At 39.4% G+C, this 23,733-nt stretch overlaps 1 protein-coding gene across 1 annotated transcript in view; it reads left to right on the forward strand.

Moving 5' to 3' along the window:
- The first annotated feature begins 778 nt into the window (after window positions 1-778).
- The window catches only part of LOC126650602 (mucin-5B), a 44,035-nt gene continuing 21,080 nt past the window's right edge, over window positions 779-23,733 (forward strand). Inside the window, exons 1-20 of the mRNA XM_050335588.1 lie at window positions 779-869; window positions 2,456-2,711; window positions 4,234-4,348; window positions 5,686-5,773; window positions 7,468-7,601; window positions 8,000-8,225; window positions 9,025-9,150; window positions 10,100-10,217; window positions 11,395-11,533; window positions 12,112-12,213; window positions 13,242-13,311; window positions 13,551-13,688; window positions 14,384-14,548; window positions 15,374-15,468; window positions 16,239-16,365; window positions 19,382-19,634; window positions 20,611-20,663; window positions 21,050-21,150; window positions 21,436-21,587; window positions 23,395-23,533. Of these exons, the coding sequence (XP_050191545.1) occupies window positions 788-869; window positions 2,456-2,711; window positions 4,234-4,348; window positions 5,686-5,773; window positions 7,468-7,601; window positions 8,000-8,225; window positions 9,025-9,150; window positions 10,100-10,217; window positions 11,395-11,533; window positions 12,112-12,213; window positions 13,242-13,311; window positions 13,551-13,688; window positions 14,384-14,548; window positions 15,374-15,468; window positions 16,239-16,365; window positions 19,382-19,634; window positions 20,611-20,663; window positions 21,050-21,150; window positions 21,436-21,587; window positions 23,395-23,533 (2,679 nt within the window). The 5' untranslated portion in view covers window positions 779-787. The remainder of the gene's footprint in view (window positions 870-2,455; window positions 2,712-4,233; window positions 4,349-5,685; window positions 5,774-7,467; window positions 7,602-7,999; window positions 8,226-9,024; window positions 9,151-10,099; window positions 10,218-11,394; window positions 11,534-12,111; window positions 12,214-13,241; window positions 13,312-13,550; window positions 13,689-14,383; window positions 14,549-15,373; window positions 15,469-16,238; window positions 16,366-19,381; window positions 19,635-20,610; window positions 20,664-21,049; window positions 21,151-21,435; window positions 21,588-23,394; window positions 23,534-23,733) is intronic.

The raw sequence follows: 23,733 nt of genomic DNA on the forward strand, positions 1-23,733 counted from the left end.
AGGACTGAATTGTGGTCTACATTTTGACAGGACTTGGGCACTGCTGCTTTATGATGTTTGAAGAAACCACCGCCTCTGTGTGCACAAAGAATAAATTACCTTCCCATGACTGACTGATATGATTACATCCCATTTGTGCAGTACATGTGAGAATTTTGCACTTTTTGGCCTAATGTTGCTCCTGGTTTGTTGAAGCAGTAACTCTCTGGCCTTTTTTGTAAGATCTTATGGATATGCTTCTTAAAGGACAATGCCCTCCTGCCAAAAGATTTTACTCTAAATAAAACATACATTATGCTTTACCTTGCAATACTTTTTACTCTAACATTTAGAAGTCACCATTAAGTTAGCAGAAGTAACAAAAAAGTTTTCTTGAGGTGGGGGACTGTGCTGATGTGCAAGCCAGAACAAAGCTCTGAAAGAGGCCAGTGATTGCTTTTAACTAATCAGATGTTCTGAAAAAGAAAAACTATTGTTGCCAAAGAAATAACAACAATGTAGGAGGAAGGTGGGGGGAGCTACATTAAAAAAATGGAAATTGGAAAACAACAGCTCTCTTTCCCCATAAAGCAAGAGAGAACTCAGATACCTGTCTTTCCTGAAAGATAGGAGGTTGCTGGGTGCTAATATGAACAACTGAAAGAAAATTTAATGAAGCTCCACCTTTCAGGGACCCTGCCATCAATGTTTTGTTCTCATGCCAAACTCCTGGACTATAAAAATCTGCCTATAAGCCAAGAAAAAACACTTCCCTGAAAGGATTTTCAAGTTACTGCTCCATGGCAAGATGGAAATAAAAAAAGGGGTATCATTTTGGATCTTCTGCCTCATTTGGAGATGTTGCAAGGGCAAAGAACCTGTTCAGATAGGTAAGAACAAAATCTAATTCTCAGATTACTTACTCTCATATTGCTCTCCATAGGTGAAAAATAGAGTTAACAAATTAAAATGTGTAATATATTCATGTAAAAGCTGTAGATATGTCAGACACTGTTTAACATTGAACATTTTCATCCTTATTGTCAGCCCTTTAAGTATTTCACTTTTTTTACTTCCACCACTAGGTAGTGCATCAATTGTTTTATGTCCTAAGTGACTAATCTTTAAGAGGAGACCCTCTGGATGCAGGTTGCAGGTTGCAAATCACACACACACAAAAAAGGTGACACCCTTTTCAACACATGTCACTTATATTCTTTATAGAAGGAGTATATATCATAATGCCAGCTAGACTTGATTGGCCAGTAAGAAATGTTGCATTAGCAATAATCACATTTTTTGTGGTCTTCTGCACTCTTACCTCCTGGTTTGATTCTGAATGTCTTACACTTTTCCCACTATGCTTAATACACAACCAATTGATGTAACAGTTATTGCTGTCCTAGTAATTCTAGCAATTCCAAGAATAGCCAGACTTTCTCATTTGCCCTCATTATTGTGTAGAAAAGTGCTAAACTGCCCTACTCTACTTTAGTGCTGCGACAACCTATGGCAAATAACAGTCCCTTTAAAAAGTGACTGTTTCTGTAAGGACTTCATGGCACTTGAGTTTGTGTTGCACATTTCAAGCGTTAAGATCTGAATTTCTCAGTTTTCCCCTGGTAATTCTTAGGTAGGAATATTTAATAATATTTTAGAGTTCACTGAGTGCATTAATTTTTTATTACTTCAGTTTTTTTATTTGATCTGTAATGGATGTTACTCTGTTGATATTCCTAAACAGGCTACCTAAACAACACAAAGAAATTTGCCCATTTTCATTTGTCATTCTTTCAGATGAGCCTACAAGAAATGCTAAACGCATTTTGTAGCAAGCATATATGATTTCATTCAGGATAATTCATGTTGTCTTTGTGAAGCTCAGTGGCATGAAAACTTCTTTCTGAAGTGATATCTTATATGCACTTAGGGTACGTATCTGATTGACAGAGTTACAACTCAGATGTCCAAAACATGAGTTTTGGTAGAGAAGAAAGAACAACTAACTCTGAGCTGACTGCTGAAGGTGGTAGCATCCTCAGCCATGAGGCTGAGATCAGTGGCTGCTGTTTTGCTGCAGAGTCATGCCACCTGTGATATCTCCTAGAAGGGACTCAATGAAAGACTTTGGATGTGTCTACAGTGTAAATATAGACACAATCTCTATAGGCAATGGAGAGATGCATGCAGTTTTGAGAATCTTGCTAGGCAGATATGTAAGGTAGGGAAGCTGAACCTGTTCTGCTTCACTGTTAACCTAAAGGAGCCAGGGCTAATCTGCTTACACTGGAGGTATGTCTGTCATCAACTTCAAAAGATCGGGGAGATGAAACTCCTTCCCACAAGCTACTATCTTCCAGGAGTTATTATTTTTTGCCTTTGAAAAATCTTTCCTTTAATGTTTTTCAAGAGAAAATGGGCAAAGCACCTCATATGGGTGAATTTCTAAGCTCTCTTCCTATGACTTTTTCTTTAGTCCAGGTCTCTACTGTCAGTAGGAGTGAATGTGCCACCTGGGGCAATTTCCACTTTCATACATTCGACCATGTTAAGTTTACTTTTCCTGGAACCTGCACATACATCTTCGCTTCACACTGCAATGACAGCTACCAGGACTTCAACATTCAGATCAGACGCAGCGACAAGAATAACTTCCTGATCTACTTCACTGTCACCATTGATGGAGTGATCTTGGAGGTGAAGGAGACAGGCATCACCGTGAATGGGAACAAGTGAGTAAAGACTGTACTGTTGTTTTCTTGTGCTGCATTTTTACTGCTATGTGTCAGCAACAGGTGGCCTATCTAGGAAGTGGTCCTGTTCTGCAGAGGTGCAAGTGGCTGTGCGTGGTAAGTTCACAGCTCTTTGAATGAGGTATTGTGAAGAGTCCACCCCACAGTGATGGAGGAGGCAAGAATTCTACTTCTTGAACTACATCTCTCAGGGATCAACAGCAACAAGTTAAGCAAAAGGCAATGTATATGTTTTAAAAACAGAAGGTGTAGGTTTCCTAAATATTGCTTTGATTTGGGAGGCAGGGTTGGAGGGAAGTACATAAAAGCCAACAATTTATTTATAGAAAGTTAAGATTTTGTAGAAGCTTTGTGGGTTTCTTTTCTCAAAACATTATTTCTGTGGTACTAACCCTACTGCTGTATGTTGCTATTCAGGAACAGATGGTCCTTTCATGTTTCTGTTTCCAGATAGATCCAGTTTCCAGATAGATTCCAGTTTCTGTTTCCAGATAGATCAGTCTAGAAAATTGCACTGCTTTGCAGATCAGAACTTGCTCTGGGATGTTCTTATACAAGAGAGAGAATTTTAAGTCAAAATCCACACCTTTAATTCTAAGTCAAAATGAACCAGAAAGTAAACTGCAAACAGAGTGATAAAAATACTCCATAAGTCAAAAATCATATGCAAAAGTAGTTGAAAGTTGGGTACAATATTAAGGGCAGTCCCTGTGAGAAGCACAGCATATAACTAAGCCACTAGCATATAATTATGAGGGGCCAAGGCAATCTTTGACTCTGGGAAAACCCCACACAATCTTGTTGGAGAGAAAATTGCCAGCATATGGCTGTCTTCTCTTGACAGCCTTCTAGAAATAACCAAATAGAGAATAGCATCTGTCACTAGTTGTAATTATAGTACCAAAGCCCATATGTGTCTTCCAAATCGAAGGGACAAGAAATCTCCTAAATTTTAGCCATTTTCTGAATTTCTAATTTTTTTAGACTGTGGGAAAATGAACGGCAATTGTCCTGATAAGAGGGAAAGCTAATGTAGGTCTGAGTCACATCTGCAGGTGAGTTACAGAACAGAGCTCTTTTCACATCTCTTTGAATCCCAAATGTCAAGGAAATCCTGAAGGGATGATGATAATCTGCAGTGTCCTCATGTGGAGGGCATTTTCCCGATATTGTCTTCTTGTTCCTTATAAACTTTTGGGTTAGGTCCTAGGATATATAATCAAGCAGAACTCCTTTGGTATCAGTTGAGTGGGTAATGTAGTCTCAACAAATGACCAAGATACATTGTGTTGTGGATTAAGGTGGGTAAAAGGTCACAGTGGACAACGTGATCACACCTAAATTCAGTACATTCGGTGGATGAAGACTGACTTTGAAAAGAAGTGTTTCCACATCTTCTTTAGTTCCTTTGGACTCTAGGTTTTCTTTCCATATCTCTGAGAATTACATCAGTTTGGTTTTTTTTTTTAATGCAATCTGTTTTGTTCCCTCCGATTTCCAGGATCCCCACGCCCTTCAGCTTGAAGAGCATCCTGATTGAGGACACCTGTACTTACTTCCAAGTCACTTCCAAGCTGGGCCTGACACTCAAGTGGAACTGGGCTGACACTCTCCTAGTATGAACAGCCAGTTAGTTGTTTTTCTCCTGGTGAAACTCATCAATGATGAAAAGCAGAGCTGGATGCAGGCACTGTGTTGATAAAAGAAATTGTGGGAGGGCAGTGTCACTGTATCCATGAGCTGATAGGGAAATACCAAACTAGGTAATAGTTTCATGGGGCAGGGTCATGGAGTTCATGGAGTCACAACCTCTAGGCATTTCCAGCTGATTTTACGTGACGAGAATTGCCACTGCTAACTCTGGATGTAACGCATCTGTAGTTACTTCTCTGCTCTATGGGGCACTGGCAGCAACACAGCTCGTCCCTCCAGCTCTGACTTGCTGGTTACCCTCTGTCTCATACACATCTTGCATGGGAAACTAATCTGTGTGACCTTGTTCAGACCTTGGCCTATGTCATTTCAAAGCCATGCTATGAGGGAATTCCCCTCTAAAGATCTACCCTGTAGTATCCTCTTGTTCAACAGTGTATTTACACTTTTGTGTGTGAACACTTATCCTTCACTATCAGGACTGAGATTAATTAAGTGGAAGTTGTATGACATGTTTTGTGGCTCAGAGATCGAGAGAGGATAAAAAGCGACTAGAGAAAAAAAATATCAGGAAGCACTCAAATGATATTGAAACTCTGATTTATTGAAGTATTTGCTTCCCCCCTTCCCCTATACTAATTAATACCTAAAATATTAAATGCAGTACCTGTACATAACTGCAGACTGGACACAATTTTAGGGTGACACACTTGTAGGAAAAGCACCACCTTTTTTTGTGGACCTCAGTGATGCCATTACTATCCTCCAAGTACATAGGAGTGATTAGGTGCTGTAGTTTTTTATCTTTATTTCCCCTAAGTATGGGCACAACAAGCAATGCTGGGCAGATCCATTCCTAGAAGTGCTATAAAAGTTTCCATTTACCCTATGGACTGGAAAAACCCTTAGATATGGCTAAAAGCTAACTAGAGGCTGCTTCTTTGCAGCATCCATCATTAGAGCACAGTTATCTGACCTGCCTGGAGAGGAGCTGTGGTACCATGCAAGAGGTACAAAATGTCTATATACCAGTGTCTCTGTACTGGGAGGAACTGGTCCAAGGATTAGTCCAGTATTCAGCATGCTTCACTTAGCTCTTTAGTTGTTTGAATGGCAGCTGCTAGAGTATTATCTTCCTTATCTTGAATTCAACCTGTCTACAGGTGAGTTTTATGACAAAGCTGTAAAAGAAAAGGAGACTGCTACAAATTGGGAATGAGTATTTCTACATGAACGACTTTATAAAGTGTGCTGCTGATGTGGGGAAAAGCCTTTAAACTCTGTGTTTCCTCTTCTGTAGCTGGACCTGGAAGAAACATATAAAGGGAAAATATGTGGCCTGTGTGGGAACTATGATGGTAGTGAGAAGAATGATTTGATTTTGGATGGTAAGTCCACAAATACAACATATTCCACACAGAATAGACCTCTAAATACATGACATGAATCTTGATATCTGTATATTTAGCAGGGTTTTGGATTTCCTGTCAGGCACATTAATATCTCTATATACAGGAGATGTATTTTAAGAGTTTCTGTGATGATTTGGGCTTCCCTGCTGTTTTCAAACTTGCAAGAGTCTCAAACCACTTTGACCCAAATGAATTGCTTGGCAATCGTGCAGCAAACACTGCCAAGTTTTCCACTGATAATAGTTTAAGGAAATGCACAAGTGCATTTTCTGTTCTTCCATTTTAATCATTCTACATGTGATTATTTTCGTCTCTTTAATGAGATGAAAGTATCAGAGAAATCACAGAGATTTCACTGAGCATCTTGGAAGAAATTGTGGTGCCATCCACTGACACCTTGAGATATTACAAATAGCTGAGGCTACAGTCCTGCAGCAGGTTGTATGAGTGAAGAGAAACCTGCATCCTGAGATATTCACTGCAGGACTGGAGCCAAGGTAATAACAACATCCCTTAATATAAAACTGGGCTCCTTAAGTCACCAGAAGAATATTGCCATCTACCTCACCCATTCAGAAAGAATCCTGGGATTTGATTACAAATACCATTTGTAGTAATACATTTGGGTGTCATTTTCATATTTTGTATTAAGTATTGGAAACATTTTAATCGTGTTTGTGCCCTATACTTCACAAGTGCAATACATGAAAACTGAAGATGGCTCAATTTTTTCTGAAGAAACAGTTTTCTACTGAGAAGCATTGCTCTTAGAAAACCAAACTCTTCTCATATGCATTTTGTTCCACACAAAACAGGTTCCCATGCCTGAGGACCACATGTCCTCCCACATCTTTCCTTTCTGCTCTGAATGCATGCTTCTCTCTGGGATGAGCAGGCAGAATTCAGTATACTTGTCCAGGCTAAAATCCATTGCATGTAAGGGTCCAAAATTTCTCATTACCTACAGACTCTTTCCTCTTATCAGGAAGAAAAATCCCATATCTGCATGAAGTAGTTCTTCTTGAAACTTTGTTCTTTATGTTCTTTAATGTCAGTTGAGATCTTTGGAAAATCACATGGCTCCAAGAGCTCAGAGCTTTAAAAGACCTTCTGTTTCCAAAAACATTAGTGGTAAAGCACATGAAAACAATGATTTAGTAGAAATAACTAATATTTAGGGGACTGAGTTAGTATAGGAGAATAGATCTGGTCAGAAGTCTATCTATTAAACATGGGGGCGGGGGGGAAAGGTAGAGAATGTTATAAAACATATGCACCTAAGGCTTTACATTAGGTTCTGATAGTAGGAGGCAAGTTAAGATGTATGACTGTTATACATGCAAATACAAAACTCTGTAAGATCAAATACACCCTTAACAAACCCAAGTCTTTGGAAATGATGAGATGCAATAGAAAGGTCAAGAGTTTCATATGACTTTAAATGCCCAAGCTGACAGCAGACTTTGATACAAGTGTGCCATATTCCTGGCTCTAGCTCAACAGAAGTTATATCAAGTTTTCATCCTCTATAATATGGATGCTGGTTAAATTTGGGCATTTAATGAAGTGCATACTGCCTTAGAGCCCAAAAATTAAGTGCATCTTTATAGCCCATTAACTGATCTAAGGAATTGCAGGCAGTTACTGAGATGCATCTGGGGATTTTGCAGGGTATAAAATTCATCCAAGACAGTTTGGGAACCTCCACAAAGTAGAGGATCCATCACAAAAGTGTGCTGATGTGAGTCCAGATGACCACACTGGAAGACATCCTAGGAGGAAAGATGACAGATGTAGCATATATGTAAGTATGTGTGACCAAGAAGTACAACCCCTCCTGAACTACAGTGCTGGAGAAACTGTGTTGAAACAAGTGCTAGTTGCAGAGCAAGCACTAAACTGATTTTTTCAGAACTTTACACAGGAATTTGAGCAAAATGCTGATCTTATAGCTGAAAGAATATCCTATTACAGTGTTAAAGAAATAGATAGTGGGGGAATGCACAATTGAATGACAGCTTCCAGTCCAAGACCTCATGACACAAAGTTAGACTGGATAATCTCCTGAGGTCCCTTCCAATTTGAACTATCCTGTGGCTGTGGAATTGTGTCATCAAATCTTGTATATCCATAAACCTGAAAGGTTGTTAAATGTCAAGTATCGCTTTTCTTCCCTCCCCCCCCCTCTTTTTTTTTTAACAGAAAAAAAGATGCAAGAAACTTATGTCCCGTTTTGGAAACTGCCCTAAAGTGGTTGCATTTGATGACTACATAGAGACCTGTGCTGAGGATATGTGCCACTGTGCGGCTAATTCTTCTCACTCTGATCTGGTTTCCAGCTGCATATGCAGCACTTTAAACCAATACTCTCGAGACTGTGTCCTGAGGAAGGGAGACCCTGGGGAATGGAGAACCAAGGAACTCTGCTGTAAGTAACTACTGTTCTGGAGATTTCTCTCAGGTTAGACATTTATGCAAGTATTCTGATTCTAGTGGAGCAAAGTTAGGGTCTCTATTAACTACTGTGAATCAATCTGTAGAAATACTTCAGCAGAAACATTGTTAATGGGAAAGCTTCTACAAATTTAATTTGATTTTGCCTCTTAAATTAGAACGACAGCTTGATGTAGCCCCCCTCCTTCTTACAAGTGAGTTTTCTCCAGTCCTTTTTTTCAATTTTACCATGCACAGTTAATTCATAAATAGCCTTGGTTCAAATGTTGACAACTAGACAGAAGTAGTTACTCAGAAGTACAATGTGTTTGTACTTAGCTTATCCTCTGCTTTCTTACTCAGTAGTCCAGATAGCGAGCAGGAAATCAGTGTAAATCCAGGGGGAAAGCTGCAGGTAGTTCACCCAAACTGCTGGTGTGGATTGGGATAGAAAATTCATGCCAGAATGACTAATGCTTCGGGCAAAAATAAACTATTATGACTCCATAAATGAATCTGGTGTTCCTTGCTTGCATCATGGCATCAGCCAACCTTGAGCTAGTAAGAGAACATAAAATAGCTCATATTTCCCAGCAGTATTGTTTTGTCCACAGATAAAGTAAAAGTGGCCATAAAAAGTTCCTTTAGAGGTTAAACAAACATGACACATCTGGACAGAAGGTCTTGCAAACAAGATGAGGAAAGGAGGAAGAAGGAGTCAGGTAGTGATACAGTGATTTGAGAGATCTTATAAGTACATCGTTAACAGACTCCATTTTCATTTGATCCTGCAGATCAGGAATGCCCAAACAACATGGAGTACATGGAATGTGGAAACTCCTGTGCTGACACATGTGCAGATCCAGAAAGGAGCAAGATCTGCAAAGCCCCATGTACGGACGGGTGCTTCTGTCCTCCTGGTAAGGCAGTTCACTTCTCCCAGTGGTCACACACATCAGGGGACAAAGGGGTGGTTGTTGCCAGGCAACTACCAGTAAGACAAGAGGGTATGGTCTAAAGCTCTGCCAGGGGAGGTTTAGGTTAGATATTGGGAAGAAATTCTTTACAGAGAGGGTAATCAGGCATTGGAATGGGCTGCCCAGGGAAGTGGTGGATTCTCTGTCCCTGAAGGTTTTTAAGATGAGACTGGATGTGGCACTGAGTGCCACGGTCTAGTAACCACGGTGGTAGTGGATTAAGGGTTCAACTTGATGATCTCAGAGGTCCTTTCCAACCCAGCTGATTCTATGATTCCCTTTCATTTTACACAAGAAATAAACTGTTTCTTCTAGCATAATTTAAAAACTTTCTTCTTGGAAGAACCAGATATCTAAAGATTCAAGATCCTGACACTGGAGGAGGAAATGGAAAGATTTCTAAGGTCTAGACAGAAAAAAATTGTGCAGATGTAGAAAGTAAGAATGCAGATGAAGATGTCTGGTGGGATGACTGCCTGCTATGAGACTAGATCTTAATGTAGCTTAAGTGACACATAAAAAAAATGCATTTGCAGGTATGGGCATGTGTAAATTTGTACATGAAATAGAGTCTAAGATGAGGTTCTGTTAGATTCACTATTAGAAAAGAATGAAAACTGGCTTACATCCTTGCAATCTGACACTTGATAATCCTGTGACAGAGGAAAAATTTCATAACAGTAAATGTTCTTTGAGTTCTTCATTGCTTTCATTTGAGCTCTAGTAAGAAATATTTCCCATCCATTAATATCTGGGGTGTTTTCCTTAAAAAGTATCCCATTCATTCAAAGAAATGCTGAATACTCCTGAGGTTTTTCCTTACTCTGATCTTCCTTGATGGTGTTTCCCAGACTCACCAAAGGACTATTAACTAGCCAATGTGTCTGAACAGGAACTATCCTTGACGACCTCGGTGGCAAGAAATGCATCCCCAGAGACAGCTGCCCCTGTATGTTTCAAGGCAAGGTCTACTCATCTGGAGGAACTTACTCCACTCTCTGCCAAAACTGGTACTGATGTGATCCTGATTGCACTAACAAGGCAGAAGTATTTATTTCTGAGCATTGATGAGTCACATTTTGTACTTTTCTCATTTTTTTTCCTTTTCCTTTTCCTGACGTTTATCTTAAATAACAATGCAAAGCTTGGGTCTGAATTTCAACAGTACAGGAAAAGGTAGTCCTCAAACTCACATAGTTATTACCACCCTCATTGAAACTGATTGAGAAAACTGAGCTGAAGATTTCAGAATGCAGAAAAGTGAGTCTCTTTGCTGATTAATTCAGAGGCACTGGCCACTAGAGGGAGGCAAGAAGTCAGACCATGTTAATAAGTGACATTTCCAACAACTTCTGGACCTACAAAGACTGTATAAAGGCCTGGATCTCAAAAGTCATGGTCCTTGAAAATGATTTGATTTAGAAAAAAACTGGTAGCTTGAACTCGTCTCCACTCTGCACTAGTGAAAGTTGATACAACCTTAGGTACATTATTCTCAAAACAGTTTTATTTCTTGCTCTGATACCCATCTGCTGAATGAACAGTCGTAAATGTTATTTGAGCTCCTGTGACACAGCATCATTTCTTGACCATAAGCCTAACCTTTACTTTAGGGAGGAATGAAATGTGCTGTGATGCATGATGGGGTAGATGTTCTGCACATTCTTTTGGATTAAATTTCCTGCAATTTTGAGTAACTGAAATTAACGAGCTTTGGGTGGTTCCCACCTAGCCACCTCCTCATCTACTCTTCTGAAAGCCTGAGCCTATGTGGCAGGACTGTTTTCCTCCTGTGTGCACAGGTGTAAGAACTATCACTGCTCATTATCTCCAGTCCTCCGTAATTAGCTGTTGAAATGTTGCATCAGTAGCACAAAATGTTGCAAGATCCTGTTGGAAGGAGGTCTTTCTTTCCTTAGAAGGTCAAGTAAACAATTTAGGCCCTGGAAAACATTTCTTGTTTGACCATCTCAGTGCCTCTGTGAGGGAGTTTGTTCAAAGCCCAGTACATTTCACTCTCTTAAACTTCACACTTTAAGGGCCTTAAGTCTTCTTCCCACCGGGTTTTAATGAGAAGGCAAGGTAAAAAGACAAAGAGGATGCATCTGTGCAGATTCAAATGGTGTATCACCTTTGCTCCCTTGAAGCTGTGTTTATTCTAACTGCTGTTTTTTGGATTTTGCACAGCACTTGCAAAGGAGGCCACTGGAGCTGCATCTCTCTGCCCTGTTCAGGAAGTTGCCACATAGATGGAGGATTCCATATAACAACTTTTGATAACAAGAGATTCAATTTTCACGGAAATTGTCATTATGTCCTAGCTAAGGTATGAGCACTCTCCCATTTCACTCCTAAATCTCTCGAGTAGTGTAAGGCATTGAACTGTGCTGGAGCTTTATATGACTTAATTTAATTAAATGACACCAATCCAGCAAAACACTTCAAAACATATTCAGTCTTAAACCCCTAAAATTTTTGAATTTGCAATGAATTGCATGCCAATTGCTGATGCTTAGCTTCAAAGTTTTGCAGCTTCAACATAGTTGTATTTATTTTTAATTGAAATAGTTTTCCTAATGGATGTATTAGAGTAGATTTAAGCGTTTCTCCTGAAGTTTTCTTTATGTGTGATTGTGAAAAGGAAGTTGATGAGCAAAAATTTCTGCAAAAAGATTGACTATGACTGTCTGCAAATATGAGATCCACACAGGCTGATATCAAGGAAACAGATGATTGCACAGGAAAGTTAATGAACATTATTGATTTTGGCAATGAGAGTCTGCAGTTAGAGATCAAATACCCCTATTCTTTCTTTATACCATCTTAGCCTTAGAGACATCTTTTCCTCTTCTAGCTCCCATCCTGTAACAATGTCTGCACATCCCTTTTTTCATGTTTTTTCAGAACACTGATGACACTGTTGTGGTGATTGGAGAGATCATTCAGTGTGGGACATCAAAGACAATGACTTGCTTAAAGAATGTATTAGTCACACTAGGAAAAACTGTGAGTAATTGGCTTTAATTAGTGACACAAAATAGGTCACTTTTACTCAGGTTCAAATATGTGATTTCTCTAACACAGTGGACTTATTTTGGTCTATTGCTGTCCTGAAATGGGAAGATTAATACCAGCAGATAATGCAGTGCATGTGTTTGTTTGGCTTGTTCTGTAAGAGTTATTTCCTTTCCAATTCTTTTGGATTGTATTCCATTTTCTTTAGAGGCAGGTGTCTAAAAATTATCCTAGTCAAGTTTCCTTCTCTTATTCATGACTTCAAACTTTTTAATTTGTTTCTTTTTAAAAGACTGAGTTTTCTAAAAGAAAAGATCCCCTTTATTTTACTACAGTTCTGAGTCCTCAGGTTTTTCCTAATGCAGTGACTGATGTAGCAGAATTCTCCAAATGAGAAGCCCAAAGACTTCTACTGAAGATTATGGCATGATTCAAACTAAATTCGGAGGAAGCTGAGTTAGGACTAGTATTTATACACTCCTAAAGTTATACAGATCTATTTGGCACCCCTGGAATTTAGCCGTTGCAGTCCTAACCTTGTTAGGAGATTTGACATCCTAATCTACTTCTATAGTCAATAAAGGAAGATGGGGATCTCCAAAGGACAAGTCAAGTCAAACCACCTAAGGTATGAGGTGTTCTTTTGGAGGGGCCTGTCTCCCTCTATTGACTATTAAGGGAGTTTGAGTGAGTCATTTTGCATATCTTACATTTCCAATGAGATGGATCCAAACCTACACAGAACATCTCACATGCAGTTCTCAAAAAGATGGCTCACCTTTTAGGTGTGTGAGAGCACTCAGTCAAAGCTGTTGGTTATGGAGAGGGTTTTTCATTTTTTATTAAGGTCTAGAGATTTTCTCTGCATTATTTCATGGTGTCTGGACACTGAGTTACATTGACCACAGAGGTGATTTTGAAGACACTACTCCTTGATGCTTAATGAAGCTTTGCAGGTTGTTGCTGTCTGCCACGTCATATGCATTCACTACTGCAGGCTTTTTTTCTTTTCCCTGTAGATTATAAAAATATGTTCCTGTGGAAATATCTACATGAACAATATCATTGCGAAGCTGCCAGTAAGCAAAGGTAAATGTCCTTCTTCTCAGCTTTCCCACAGTAGCCTACATGTGTTTGTAGAGGGATTCCTGCTCCTTTCTCTGAAAGGAACTGATCCTACTCATTGTTAGGTGGATACTAGGCTAGGTCTGGGACTCTCTGTGAATTCCTGTGTTACACTGGATGCACTGGCAAATGGATATTCCTGTTTATTCAGTTTCATAAAAATTTTCAAGTGCATACATTCCTTCTTTTTCTTTCTTCTTTAGATGGCATCACCATCTTCAGACAATCCACATTTTTCATCAAAATCTTGAGCTCGGCTGGAGTACAGATTCGAGTGCAAATGAAACCTGTAATGCAGCTTTCCATAACAGTAGATCACTCTTTTCAGAATCGTACATCTGGTAGGACACATCATCCTCTTTCAGTTTTCTCTTAAACTGAGTTATAGCTGCTTGTCTATCTCTTTAAGTGAACAAAATATTTGATTTTATATTGACTTTTGTATGTTACAACTGCTGGTCAGGTCTATAGCTTTCTTGAAACAAAGCTTTGGATAAATCCTTCAATTTACTGAGCAAAATTAGATCATCCCTGTGATGTTTTGTGTGTGCAGGTCTTTTAGACTCTATCTGTTTAAATAGGACTTCATCAGAGACTTGTGAAATACAGACAATGTACTTGAGGTTGCCACCAATCTCTTGTTTACATCATTTAAGCTTTTTATGCTTCTGTTTCCTGTCTGTGAAATGGGATTACATCCTGTCTTTCTGACCCACTTTGTTTTCCTTTTGTTATTTCCTTTGCTTATAAGCCTTTCAGAAAGATATTTCTCTGTCTGCTAGTGTTTACTGAAGCACATTCAAGCAGCTTCCAATCTTTGTGCTATCACTAAGTGCTACTATAATGAAGAAAAATAATAATTACACTCTAAAGACAGTGTCCTATCTGATTTGTGGGAACATCAGGAAGTCTCTGAAGGAAAATGGGTTTCTCTCAGGCAAGGTTCATTATAGAGCTTAGAGTGTTCATCTAGAAGCCATTACTTTTTCCATGCATGTAGTAATTTCTTTTGCCCCTCCCCCCCATCACTCCCCAGGTCTTTGTGGCAATTTCAATAACATCCAGACTGATGACTTCAGAACAGCCACTGGAGCTGTGGAAGATTCAGCTTCTGCTTTTGGTAACTCATGGAAAACTAGAGCCAGCTGTTTTGATGTTGAGGACAGCTTTGAAGATCCTTGTTTGAACAGTGTGGATAAAGGTACCAGGCTTTTCATCCCTGGTTCATAAGTGCTAAATAATTTTCACATGATCAAAAAAGCTTTAGAAATTTCATAAACATCAAAACCCACTGCCTCTGAGGCTATTACTAGAGAGGACACGTTGGGTTTTGCAGGCCTTTAAGATTTCAGCTTTGGGTTTAATATAAGAAACGGCACTGCTTGAGAAAGAGAGCCAAAACCTTGTTCACTGATGACTTGAAAAGCACACACAGTATCAATCAGAGTGATTTAGGTTTTAAGGCAGAGCATACTTGGTTGTCAGTATTTGGGCAAGTTCTTCATCCAATCTGGTTGCTACAGATGAAGTCAAAAGGAAGAAGTTATCAACAATACTAACTTAAGCAAGCCTTGTACTGTAGTAGGTGCCCTGCCCAATTTATCACTCTGACTGGATTTGGATATTTATAGGGTTCAGACTGTGCTCTCCCAGGTATTGTCACATGCTGCAGCCCCTGATTATTACATGCTTGATGTTATTGCTTGACTATAAAAAATTACCTGACTGCAAAGAATTAAGTGAGTTTGATAAAAAACGATGAAAATGGGAAGGTTTTGTAGATGTTCTGCAAATTCAGCTGCAGTAATAATGTTAGCACTTGGAAAGTCAAACCTTCCTTTTAGGAAGATGGCTGCTCACCCATCAAACTATGCTTATCACCTTGATGTGTTAATGACTTGTATTTCCATCCAGCACTATCTAAATGCTTCAGGTCATTCTAGTTCTGTGTGGTACCAGATAAGAATATTGATTCAGATAGTAATGTGGTTTAACTGACTATGGACAACATTTTTGCCCACTTCAGAAAAATTTGCCCAGCATTGGTGTGCTCTTCTGTCTAATACAAGCAGTGTGTTTGCTGCCTGCCACTCTGTTGTGGACCCTTCTGTGTACATCAAGGTAAGGCACTGGTCTAAATGGGTTGTTTAATCTAGTCCAGAGACTGAACTGCCATGAAGGTTGCCTGGCCTAGAGGAGTGAAATAGGTCACAATAGTGCCTGTTCCCAAAGAAGTTCACTGATGCTGATTAGAAAAATAACAAAATGAGAGTTTATGCAAGATCAGATGGACCTTTTTGGCTACTGCCCTGGAAATAATTGTGACTGTCACCACTGACATCTGTTGTATGACCCAGAAGCAAATTAAAAATATGAGTTCAAGATTTCAAAGTTTCAAAGAGTGAAAACTGTTCACTCTTTGAAAAGCAAAGTCAATGCTCTGTGTTTCTGTTGCACCTGTCATATAACTGGGTGTATCTTATCTACACTCTGGATAGGTACACAAGTGCCATCATCACTGTGCAATATTTTCAGTTATGTATATTTTAAGATGACATATTCTGACATGTCCTAGAGTGTACATCCTCATGGGAGACTGGTATAGACGTTTCTTAGTGTTTAATGAACTATAGATGCCCTTATCTTTCTCATTTTTCATTTCTTCATGAGTGTTAGACGCAATGTCACTACAGTGTCTGTCATGGATTTGCTGTTTCTCAGGTTTGCATAGTATTTCATTCGCATACATTTTCTCTTGGAGATATTAAGTTTCATTGGTAATAATGCTTTTAAAAAATGTATTTGGTGACTATCTTATGAATTGCTATATGTTTCCCTGCTTCTTCTACGAGCTGGACATAATAATGCCTATGTCCTTTCCTGTCCTTTAGAAATGCATGTATGACACCTGTAATGCTGAGAAGAGTGAAGTTGCACTGTGTAGTGTGCTCTCCACTTACTCCAGAGACTGTGCTTCAGCAGGAGTGACCCTGAAGGGCTGGAGGCAGGGCATCTGTGGTATGTGTCCTAGAATACCTTGGGGGAACAGCTTCAAGACAGCCCAATTTGTGTCAACCAGTGTCTTTGTTGTTTAGTTATCAAGTTAGAAAGTCTTTGAAAGACAGAATAAGCATATATTCTATAAAGTTCTTCTGCCTGCCAAAGTCAGTTCATGGCTGCTTCATACTCTTATGAAGCATTTTCCTTGTGAAAATATTAGCTGAATTCAGTAGTCAGAGAAGCAAAATAGTATAAGACATATTAATCATATCAAAACAGGAGTTAGGGTTGATTTCACTCTGGGTTTAGCTCGCAATTAAGTTACTTTTGAATGCATGGGCTTCCCCATGTATATTAATTCTGATATTTTTTTTGCATTACATTCAGCCCTCTTGTCTCAGACATTCCCCATACAAATGATATCACTCTCATTAACTGCATTTTTCCATTACAGTAAAATAGTAATTTCTTAAATAAATATGTATTGGTGATATCTGAGAAGGTGAAAGTGTTTGAAGGCATTTTCAACTCAGGACTATCTAACAAATGAACAAAAGTTTCTTGCACATACAATTTGTCACTAAATCCTGAGTCCAGAGTCCACATATGTATATATCGTCCTTTGGCACTGCCAGAATTTATTATAAAATGGTATCAGAGCTGAGAATATAACTCGAAAGTCCCGTATTCTGAATTTTACTTCAACATTTCCAGTTCTTCACTGATGGTCAGATAGTTCAAGAGGGATTTGCCTCTGTCAAAAAGAAAATAGATATATTGGTTTCCTGACTAACAGCACATCTGAATAGCAAACATAGTAACAGTTATGTTTTATGCAACTTTGATGCAGCTATGTTCTATTTAATTGGCTGACTTAGAGGCTAGCTGGGATACTTAATAGAGACTAACAATTTAACTTGTATAGTGTGTTGTCAAAGGCATTTAAGATTGTGGTAAGAACAATTTCACAAACCTGTGCTGAAATATTCAAAGGAACACAGTATGGTACACAGCAAATTGTCCTAGAAGCACGCAGATTTATGCACTAGACACAGCCACTGTTTACTGAAAGATTTGTTCCCAACATAGAATTACTGATATTTTTCATGGCAAATCAAGACTGGCTTGCAGCATGGGTTTGGCTGAAATCTGTGGACTTAAGTCACAGTAGATAATATTGACTCAGTGCAGTAACCTTGGGAAAAATGCTAATGGCTTTATCAGCACAATCATTTTAGGCCTTATTTAAGAAGAAATAATCTTTTGGGAACATGCCTGTGATAAGAGTGAAGGTTGCACTGTTCATGAGTAAATGAACAAATGGGCCACAGCAGTCACTCTCGGTGTTCTGTCCCAGTGTGGGGGTTGGAAAAGCTGTTCCAACTCCTGCAGCTGTGTCCACTCTGCTAGGCTGCAGGCAGCATCCAAGGCAGGTTATATCCTAAGTGGATGCCTACATTGCAGTAAATAGAGTGTATGTATCTAACTGTTGGCTGTGCCTGTGTGTTACACAATCTTCAGCAGAGGCACGAACCATTACTTGAGTTACTGGTTACCCAGCACACTGTTGGGGTTTGTAGTCTTTGCTAAGTCATGGCACTGCTTTTCTAGCACTCCTTGTGCAAGCTAGCTTAAAGATATCTTTGGTATGCTCATGTTCTCTGCACTCTTGCCTCCAGTCGTTATTTGTGTAATCTAAGATGGCAAATCTCTGACCATGAGTACTGTAATCAAATAACCTTCCTCCTACATGATCTTGCTTTACCAAAAGACATCTTTTTCCTCCACAAAAGGGAGAAAGTAAACACATTCTTTTATTGCATTAATAGCTACCAATTGAGACAGATATAAATTCATGCTCAGCGTCCTTATTAATACCTTTCTTATTTGGCCTATTTTGTTTTACAAATACCAGTTGCTGCATCTTCAAAGGATGCCTATAAAGTAGGAGAATATGGCTTGCCTGATTTATACATGGGATATTGTGTTTGCTCCAGCTAGGACCAGAAAACCAAATGGGTTTTGTTGGTAGAGGTGCTGGTTTTGAATGTGTACACAAGCCTAGGATGCTAAGTAATCTAAGAAAGTGTACTATGGTCATGGACTGGAAAACCATACAGAGCTTTGTTTAGGCATGGAACATATTGCCGATATGTTTGGTAGTATTGCTGGAAAGTTGATTAGCACAACTGCCCATGAGCAACTCCTCTGTACTTTCTAATACATCTGAAAAAGGTCTGTGGGGTTAAATCTGCAGATGTGAGTTAGAAAGAGGCCCAAGATGACTAGATCTCCATTTTTCGTTTCATTTCAGAGGAATCTGGATGCTAGACTTTCTTGAAAACCACAGCCTTAATGTGGATGATTTTTCCTGACAGAATTTGATGTCATCTCTTTGGATCACTATTGCAGATTTTATGGCAGAGTTTTGAAGGTGTTGCATGTTGGCAGCCTATGAAAATTAAACAGCTTTTCACTGTTTTACAGGGTTAGTTGAGCTCTTTAGATTTTGGTATTTAACTGTTTGGTCCATTCAGATGTCTTAGAAATTGTTGTTTCTCATTTCCCCAGAGGATGACAACAAAAGTTTTCTTCAAGACATCTATGAGAATTGAAACACACTTTCATTGGCAGCATCAAATGATTAATGAGTTCCTTGTCACTGCCCATTTAACATCAGAATTTGCCTCTTACAAAATATGCTCATTTCCCAGTTATTCCCAGACAAAGAAATCTTTAGTAGAGGTCAGAGAACTAATTTTTAACTACAAGGACAAGTCAGAAATTACTGGTTTCAGTTCTTGGTGTAAGATAGAAAAGTAAATTCTTCATATTACAAAATATATACCCTGCTGATTATCTCAGTATTCAGTGTAATGTAGGTCAGTCTATGTAAGCAGATTTCCCCCAGAACACTGGGAGACAAGGTCTTCTAGTTTGGTAACAGCACATTTATGGTTACCAATGTGCAGAAACAGCACGAGAGATGATTGCACAAAGGCAGCCATACATTCCTTTTATTTCTTTTGCAAAGATCCCTCTGAGGAGTGTCCTGAGACTATGGTTTATAACTACAGTGTGAAGTACTGTAACCAGTCTTGCCGCTCGCTGGATGAACCTGATCCGCTGTGCAAAGTTCAGATCCCTCCCATGGAGGGCTGTGGTTGCCCTGAAGGGACCTACCTAAACGATGAAGAGCAATGTGTAACTCCAGATGACTGTCCCTGCTACTACAAAGGCAAGATTGTTCAACCCGGCAACTCCTTCCAAGAGGACAAACTGATGTGGTAAGCTTCTCTGGTGGTGCAAAGGCTGCTGCATGCCTGGGAATAGCAGGGCTCACTGGGAAAGTCTCTGCTCCAATCCATAAATGGTATCATTTTACAGTAAGGAATAATGACTAATTTCTCCTCGACTGTACCAAAGCAAATATTGCCCTGGCAGGAAATGCAGCCCCAGCAAATGTTAAGATCCTATATTCCTGCTAGCAAGCAAGAACCTGAAAACGTGTTAAGTAGAGCAATATTTGTTACCTACCTCTATGCAAAGTTAATTGTTCTGTCAAATTATCCCTGTACAATGCGAGCAAGGTTTCTAGAAGACAGAGGGCTTGGGAAAGTTTCAGGCTTTGAAATGAAATAGCAAAGTGAAAACCATCCTCCAATACACCATACTGCAGACTGTTTAGAAACCAAAAATGGTCCAGGAAAACAATCTAAAACCAAATCTCAAGTTTTAAAGTGAAAATACTAAAAATAGGATAATTAATCTGCATCTATAATGAAAAACAATTGTCATTTCTCATTTTCAACCACTTTAGGGCAGCAATGCAAACAAACACCGGGAGAAGGCTGTTTTATTATCTTTAGATGTTTATATATTCTCTCTCTCTCTGTTTTCCAACTGAGGACTCTAGATTATTTTATAAACACATATTCATTTAGTAATTTAAGAGGTCTCTTATTTAAGAAAGTATTATTCTAATCTCATGGAGTGGAAAATAAATGCTTAGGAAAAGCTTGATTTAGGGAAAATACACAGTAAATCAGTGACGGATGAAGGAAGAGTATTTAAGAGCAGGATCTCTTAATCTTCCTTCAGGAAATGGTAATTTATGTCTGTGAAACTGACAGCTGTACCAAATATTCATTTTGATAGGAATTTGTTATTCATGTGACTAGTGAAGCTTTGCAGTGCCTTTTTCTCTTGTGAGGGAGAAATGGGCAAAGAGCTGATGTGTTTCGTTTTATGGAATCTCTTTAGCAAATGCATTCAAGGAAGATTAGACTGCATTGGAGAAACCATCCTGGTAAAAGGTGAGATTCTATAAAATAATGGCATTGTGATGTCAGCTAGTATTTATAATGTTTTTCTGTGTTATCTCTCACTTTCTGTAACATTTGGTATTCTGCACATTCTTTTCATTCTCCTTGAAACGTGCTGGTTATTGATAATATTTGTCTTTGTAAAATGTCACCATCCTCACTGGATTCTTTAAAAGATGAGGATACTTCCCAAACCTTTGAAGTTATCTGTCTCCTTCTTCCTGCACTGTTACTGAGCAGAAGCAAAAGCTATTAGAAACTTTAAATGAGAGACTCTTACTGCCCTCTGAAATGCTCTGGCTAGTTTTACAATTGCTAGTGGCACCTTTATTGCTTTCACTAAATTACCTTCCTAAAATGTTTTCTTCCTACTACAGATTGCCCAGCTCCCATGTATTACTTCAACTGCAGCTCCGCAGGTCCCGGTGCGATTGGATCGGAGTGTCAGAAAAGCTGTAAGACGCAGGACATGCACTGTGTAAGGGCTTCACCTCCTAGCAGGAACATGGGACAGCATGACTGTGCGTGTGTGACTGTCCTTAACAAACTCTGCTGTTCACAGACTGGCTGCTTTACTGATCACACAGCACCTATAGCCAACAATGTAGCTGTGATACTTGTAGCTTGATTGTCACTCGCTTGCAGTTAAGGAACTTTGGTTTTGGGGAATCCAGGTTTGGCATCCAGACCTAGCACCTCTGCTGGTTCCCCGTTCTTTCTGTGCATTAAGGAACTGATTTCTGTTTCATCTTTAAATGTGCAGTATGTCACAGAATGTGTTTCTGGCTGCATGTGTCCTGATGGACTGGTACTGGATGGCAGTGGAGGATGTATTCCCAAAGATCAGTGTCCGTGTGTACATGGAGGACACTTTTATAAACCTGGGGAAACCATCAAAGTGGACTGCAACACATGGTATGTTATTCCAAGGAGTCTTGTTTTATAAGAAAGTATATTAAAATTGTCATTGCATAGTGCACCCAGGGGGCAGGATGCACTTTGGAGCCATGCTCTTCATCATTAGAGCCATCAGGCTTCTTGTAAAAATAACAGGGGGGAAATATTTCTCTGCAACCCATTGCAGGAGCCTGCACTTGGGGAGAACATGTACCAAGATCTTCTGTCAAACCATTTCCATCCTTTTCTACTTTCACATCAGCTTCAGAAATAACAGTCTTACCCTAGTTGGTCTGTGCTTGCTTATCCAATAAGGGGGAATTGAGACTGCATCTATTGGGCACAGCTGAACTCTAGAAAAGGATTGAATTTACATAAGTGAGTGAGGAATTGCAATGCTCCATCCTCATCACTTGTGGTGCTTCCAGTTGCATGGTTCTCAAGATAAATTAATTCTCTAGTTGCTCCAATTTCTGGTATAATGCTGCCATAGATTTCGCTGTTGTTGCTAATCATGGTGGGTAAAATGCTTTGAATCCTCATCCATTATTTAGTGAGGATGAGACTGTATAGTTCTGCCAAGAGGAAACACTTTGGTCTAATCACCATTGCTACAGGCAATCAAGTTTCACATGTAAAGTCAAAGCCAGGTAAGCAGTTGCTGCTATCACAGAGTCATTAAGAAGTTTTATTGCAGCAATGGCTTTGTTTTCTTATGAGAACAGCACACACATGGGAAAAAAGATGCATTATCTGTGCCAAGGGTATAACAAACAAAATTTTCTGTCTGCAGTCCTCCTGAACTAGCAGTAAGGTTTGTCAAGGTGTGGTGGGTTGACCTTGGCTGAATGTCAGGTGCCCACCTACCTGCTCTATCACTACCTTCCTCAGCAGGACACCAGTGGGGAGAAAATAAGATGGAAAATCTCATGGGTCAAGATAAAGAGAGTTTAATAAAGCAAAAGCAAAGGCTGTGTGCAGAAGCAAAGGAAAACAAAATATTTATTCCCTATTTCCCATCAATAGGTGATGTCCAGTCACTTCTCAGGAATTAGGCCTTCAGTATGAATAGCAGTTGCTCCAGAAAGCAAACATCATAAAACAAATGCCCCCTCACCCCCCCACACCACCCCATGCTCTTAGCTTTTACTGCTGAGCAGACATCACATGGTTTGGAGTATCCATGGCCAGTTTGGGACAGCTGTCCTGTCTCTGTCCCCTCCCATGACCTTGCCCATCCCCTAGACAGCTGGTAAGGGGGGAATGCTGAAGACACAGCCTTGATGCTGTTCCAGCAACAGCTCAAACACTGGGGTGTTACCAATGCATTTCTAGATACCATTGCAAAGCTACTGTGGGAAAAAATTATCTCCATCTCAGTCAGACCCAATATCCAAGGGAAGACAGAGATAACATTTGCGCACAGCACTGTAGTCAGGAACAGAACTGACCACATGGTCCCTCAAAAATTAGTATTCAGAAATGGTTGAAATATTCAGTTCTTCATCTTGAATCTCTCTCCTAAATCCCCACTGTCTGCTGTCAGGACTAATTGATTTAAAATATTTTTGAAGGAAAAAATAGACTAAAAATAGACAAAGTTCAAATGTGTCTGGGTAGTAAATATGAACTTTCTGATTAATATGCCATCTCATGGCGTGATCTCAGAACAGTTGAGAGGAAATGGCTGGAAGAGTGGGAGATGATCGTTTTCTTGGAAGCACTGCAAAACCCAAAGATTTTCATTATTCTGGCCCTTTTTTGGGGGTTAAGGAAAACTCATGTTTCATACAAATATTGTGATTCTTTGCATCTTGCCTTCCAGCACCTGTAACAAAAGGCAGTGGAATTGCACAGACAAGCCCTGCAAGGGAACCTGCACTGTGTATGGAAACGGGCATTACATGAGCTTTGATGGAGAGAAGTTTGATTTCCTGGGAGACTGTGACTATATCCTAGCTCAGGTATCAATTTTTTTCACTTTTCCATTCTTATGTTTTTCACAGCTTAAACTGTATGCCTCACTATGAGTAATTAAAAGGCATTCCCATGTTAAATAATCAACACTGATGAGCAAGGTTTAGTCCCCTCCTTTTGTACCTAGAGCAGATACAGTGAGATTTTCCAGATAAAACAAAGGAAATTGACCTTCAGAAGTGACACA

The sequence above is a fragment of the Myiozetetes cayanensis genome, unplaced genomic scaffold (assembly GCF_022539395.1).
Source record: "Myiozetetes cayanensis isolate MyiCay16 unplaced genomic scaffold, myiCay2020 scf6-25, whole genome shotgun sequence".
Taxonomy (NCBI): Eukaryota; Metazoa; Chordata; class Aves; order Passeriformes; family Tyrannidae; genus Myiozetetes; species Myiozetetes cayanensis.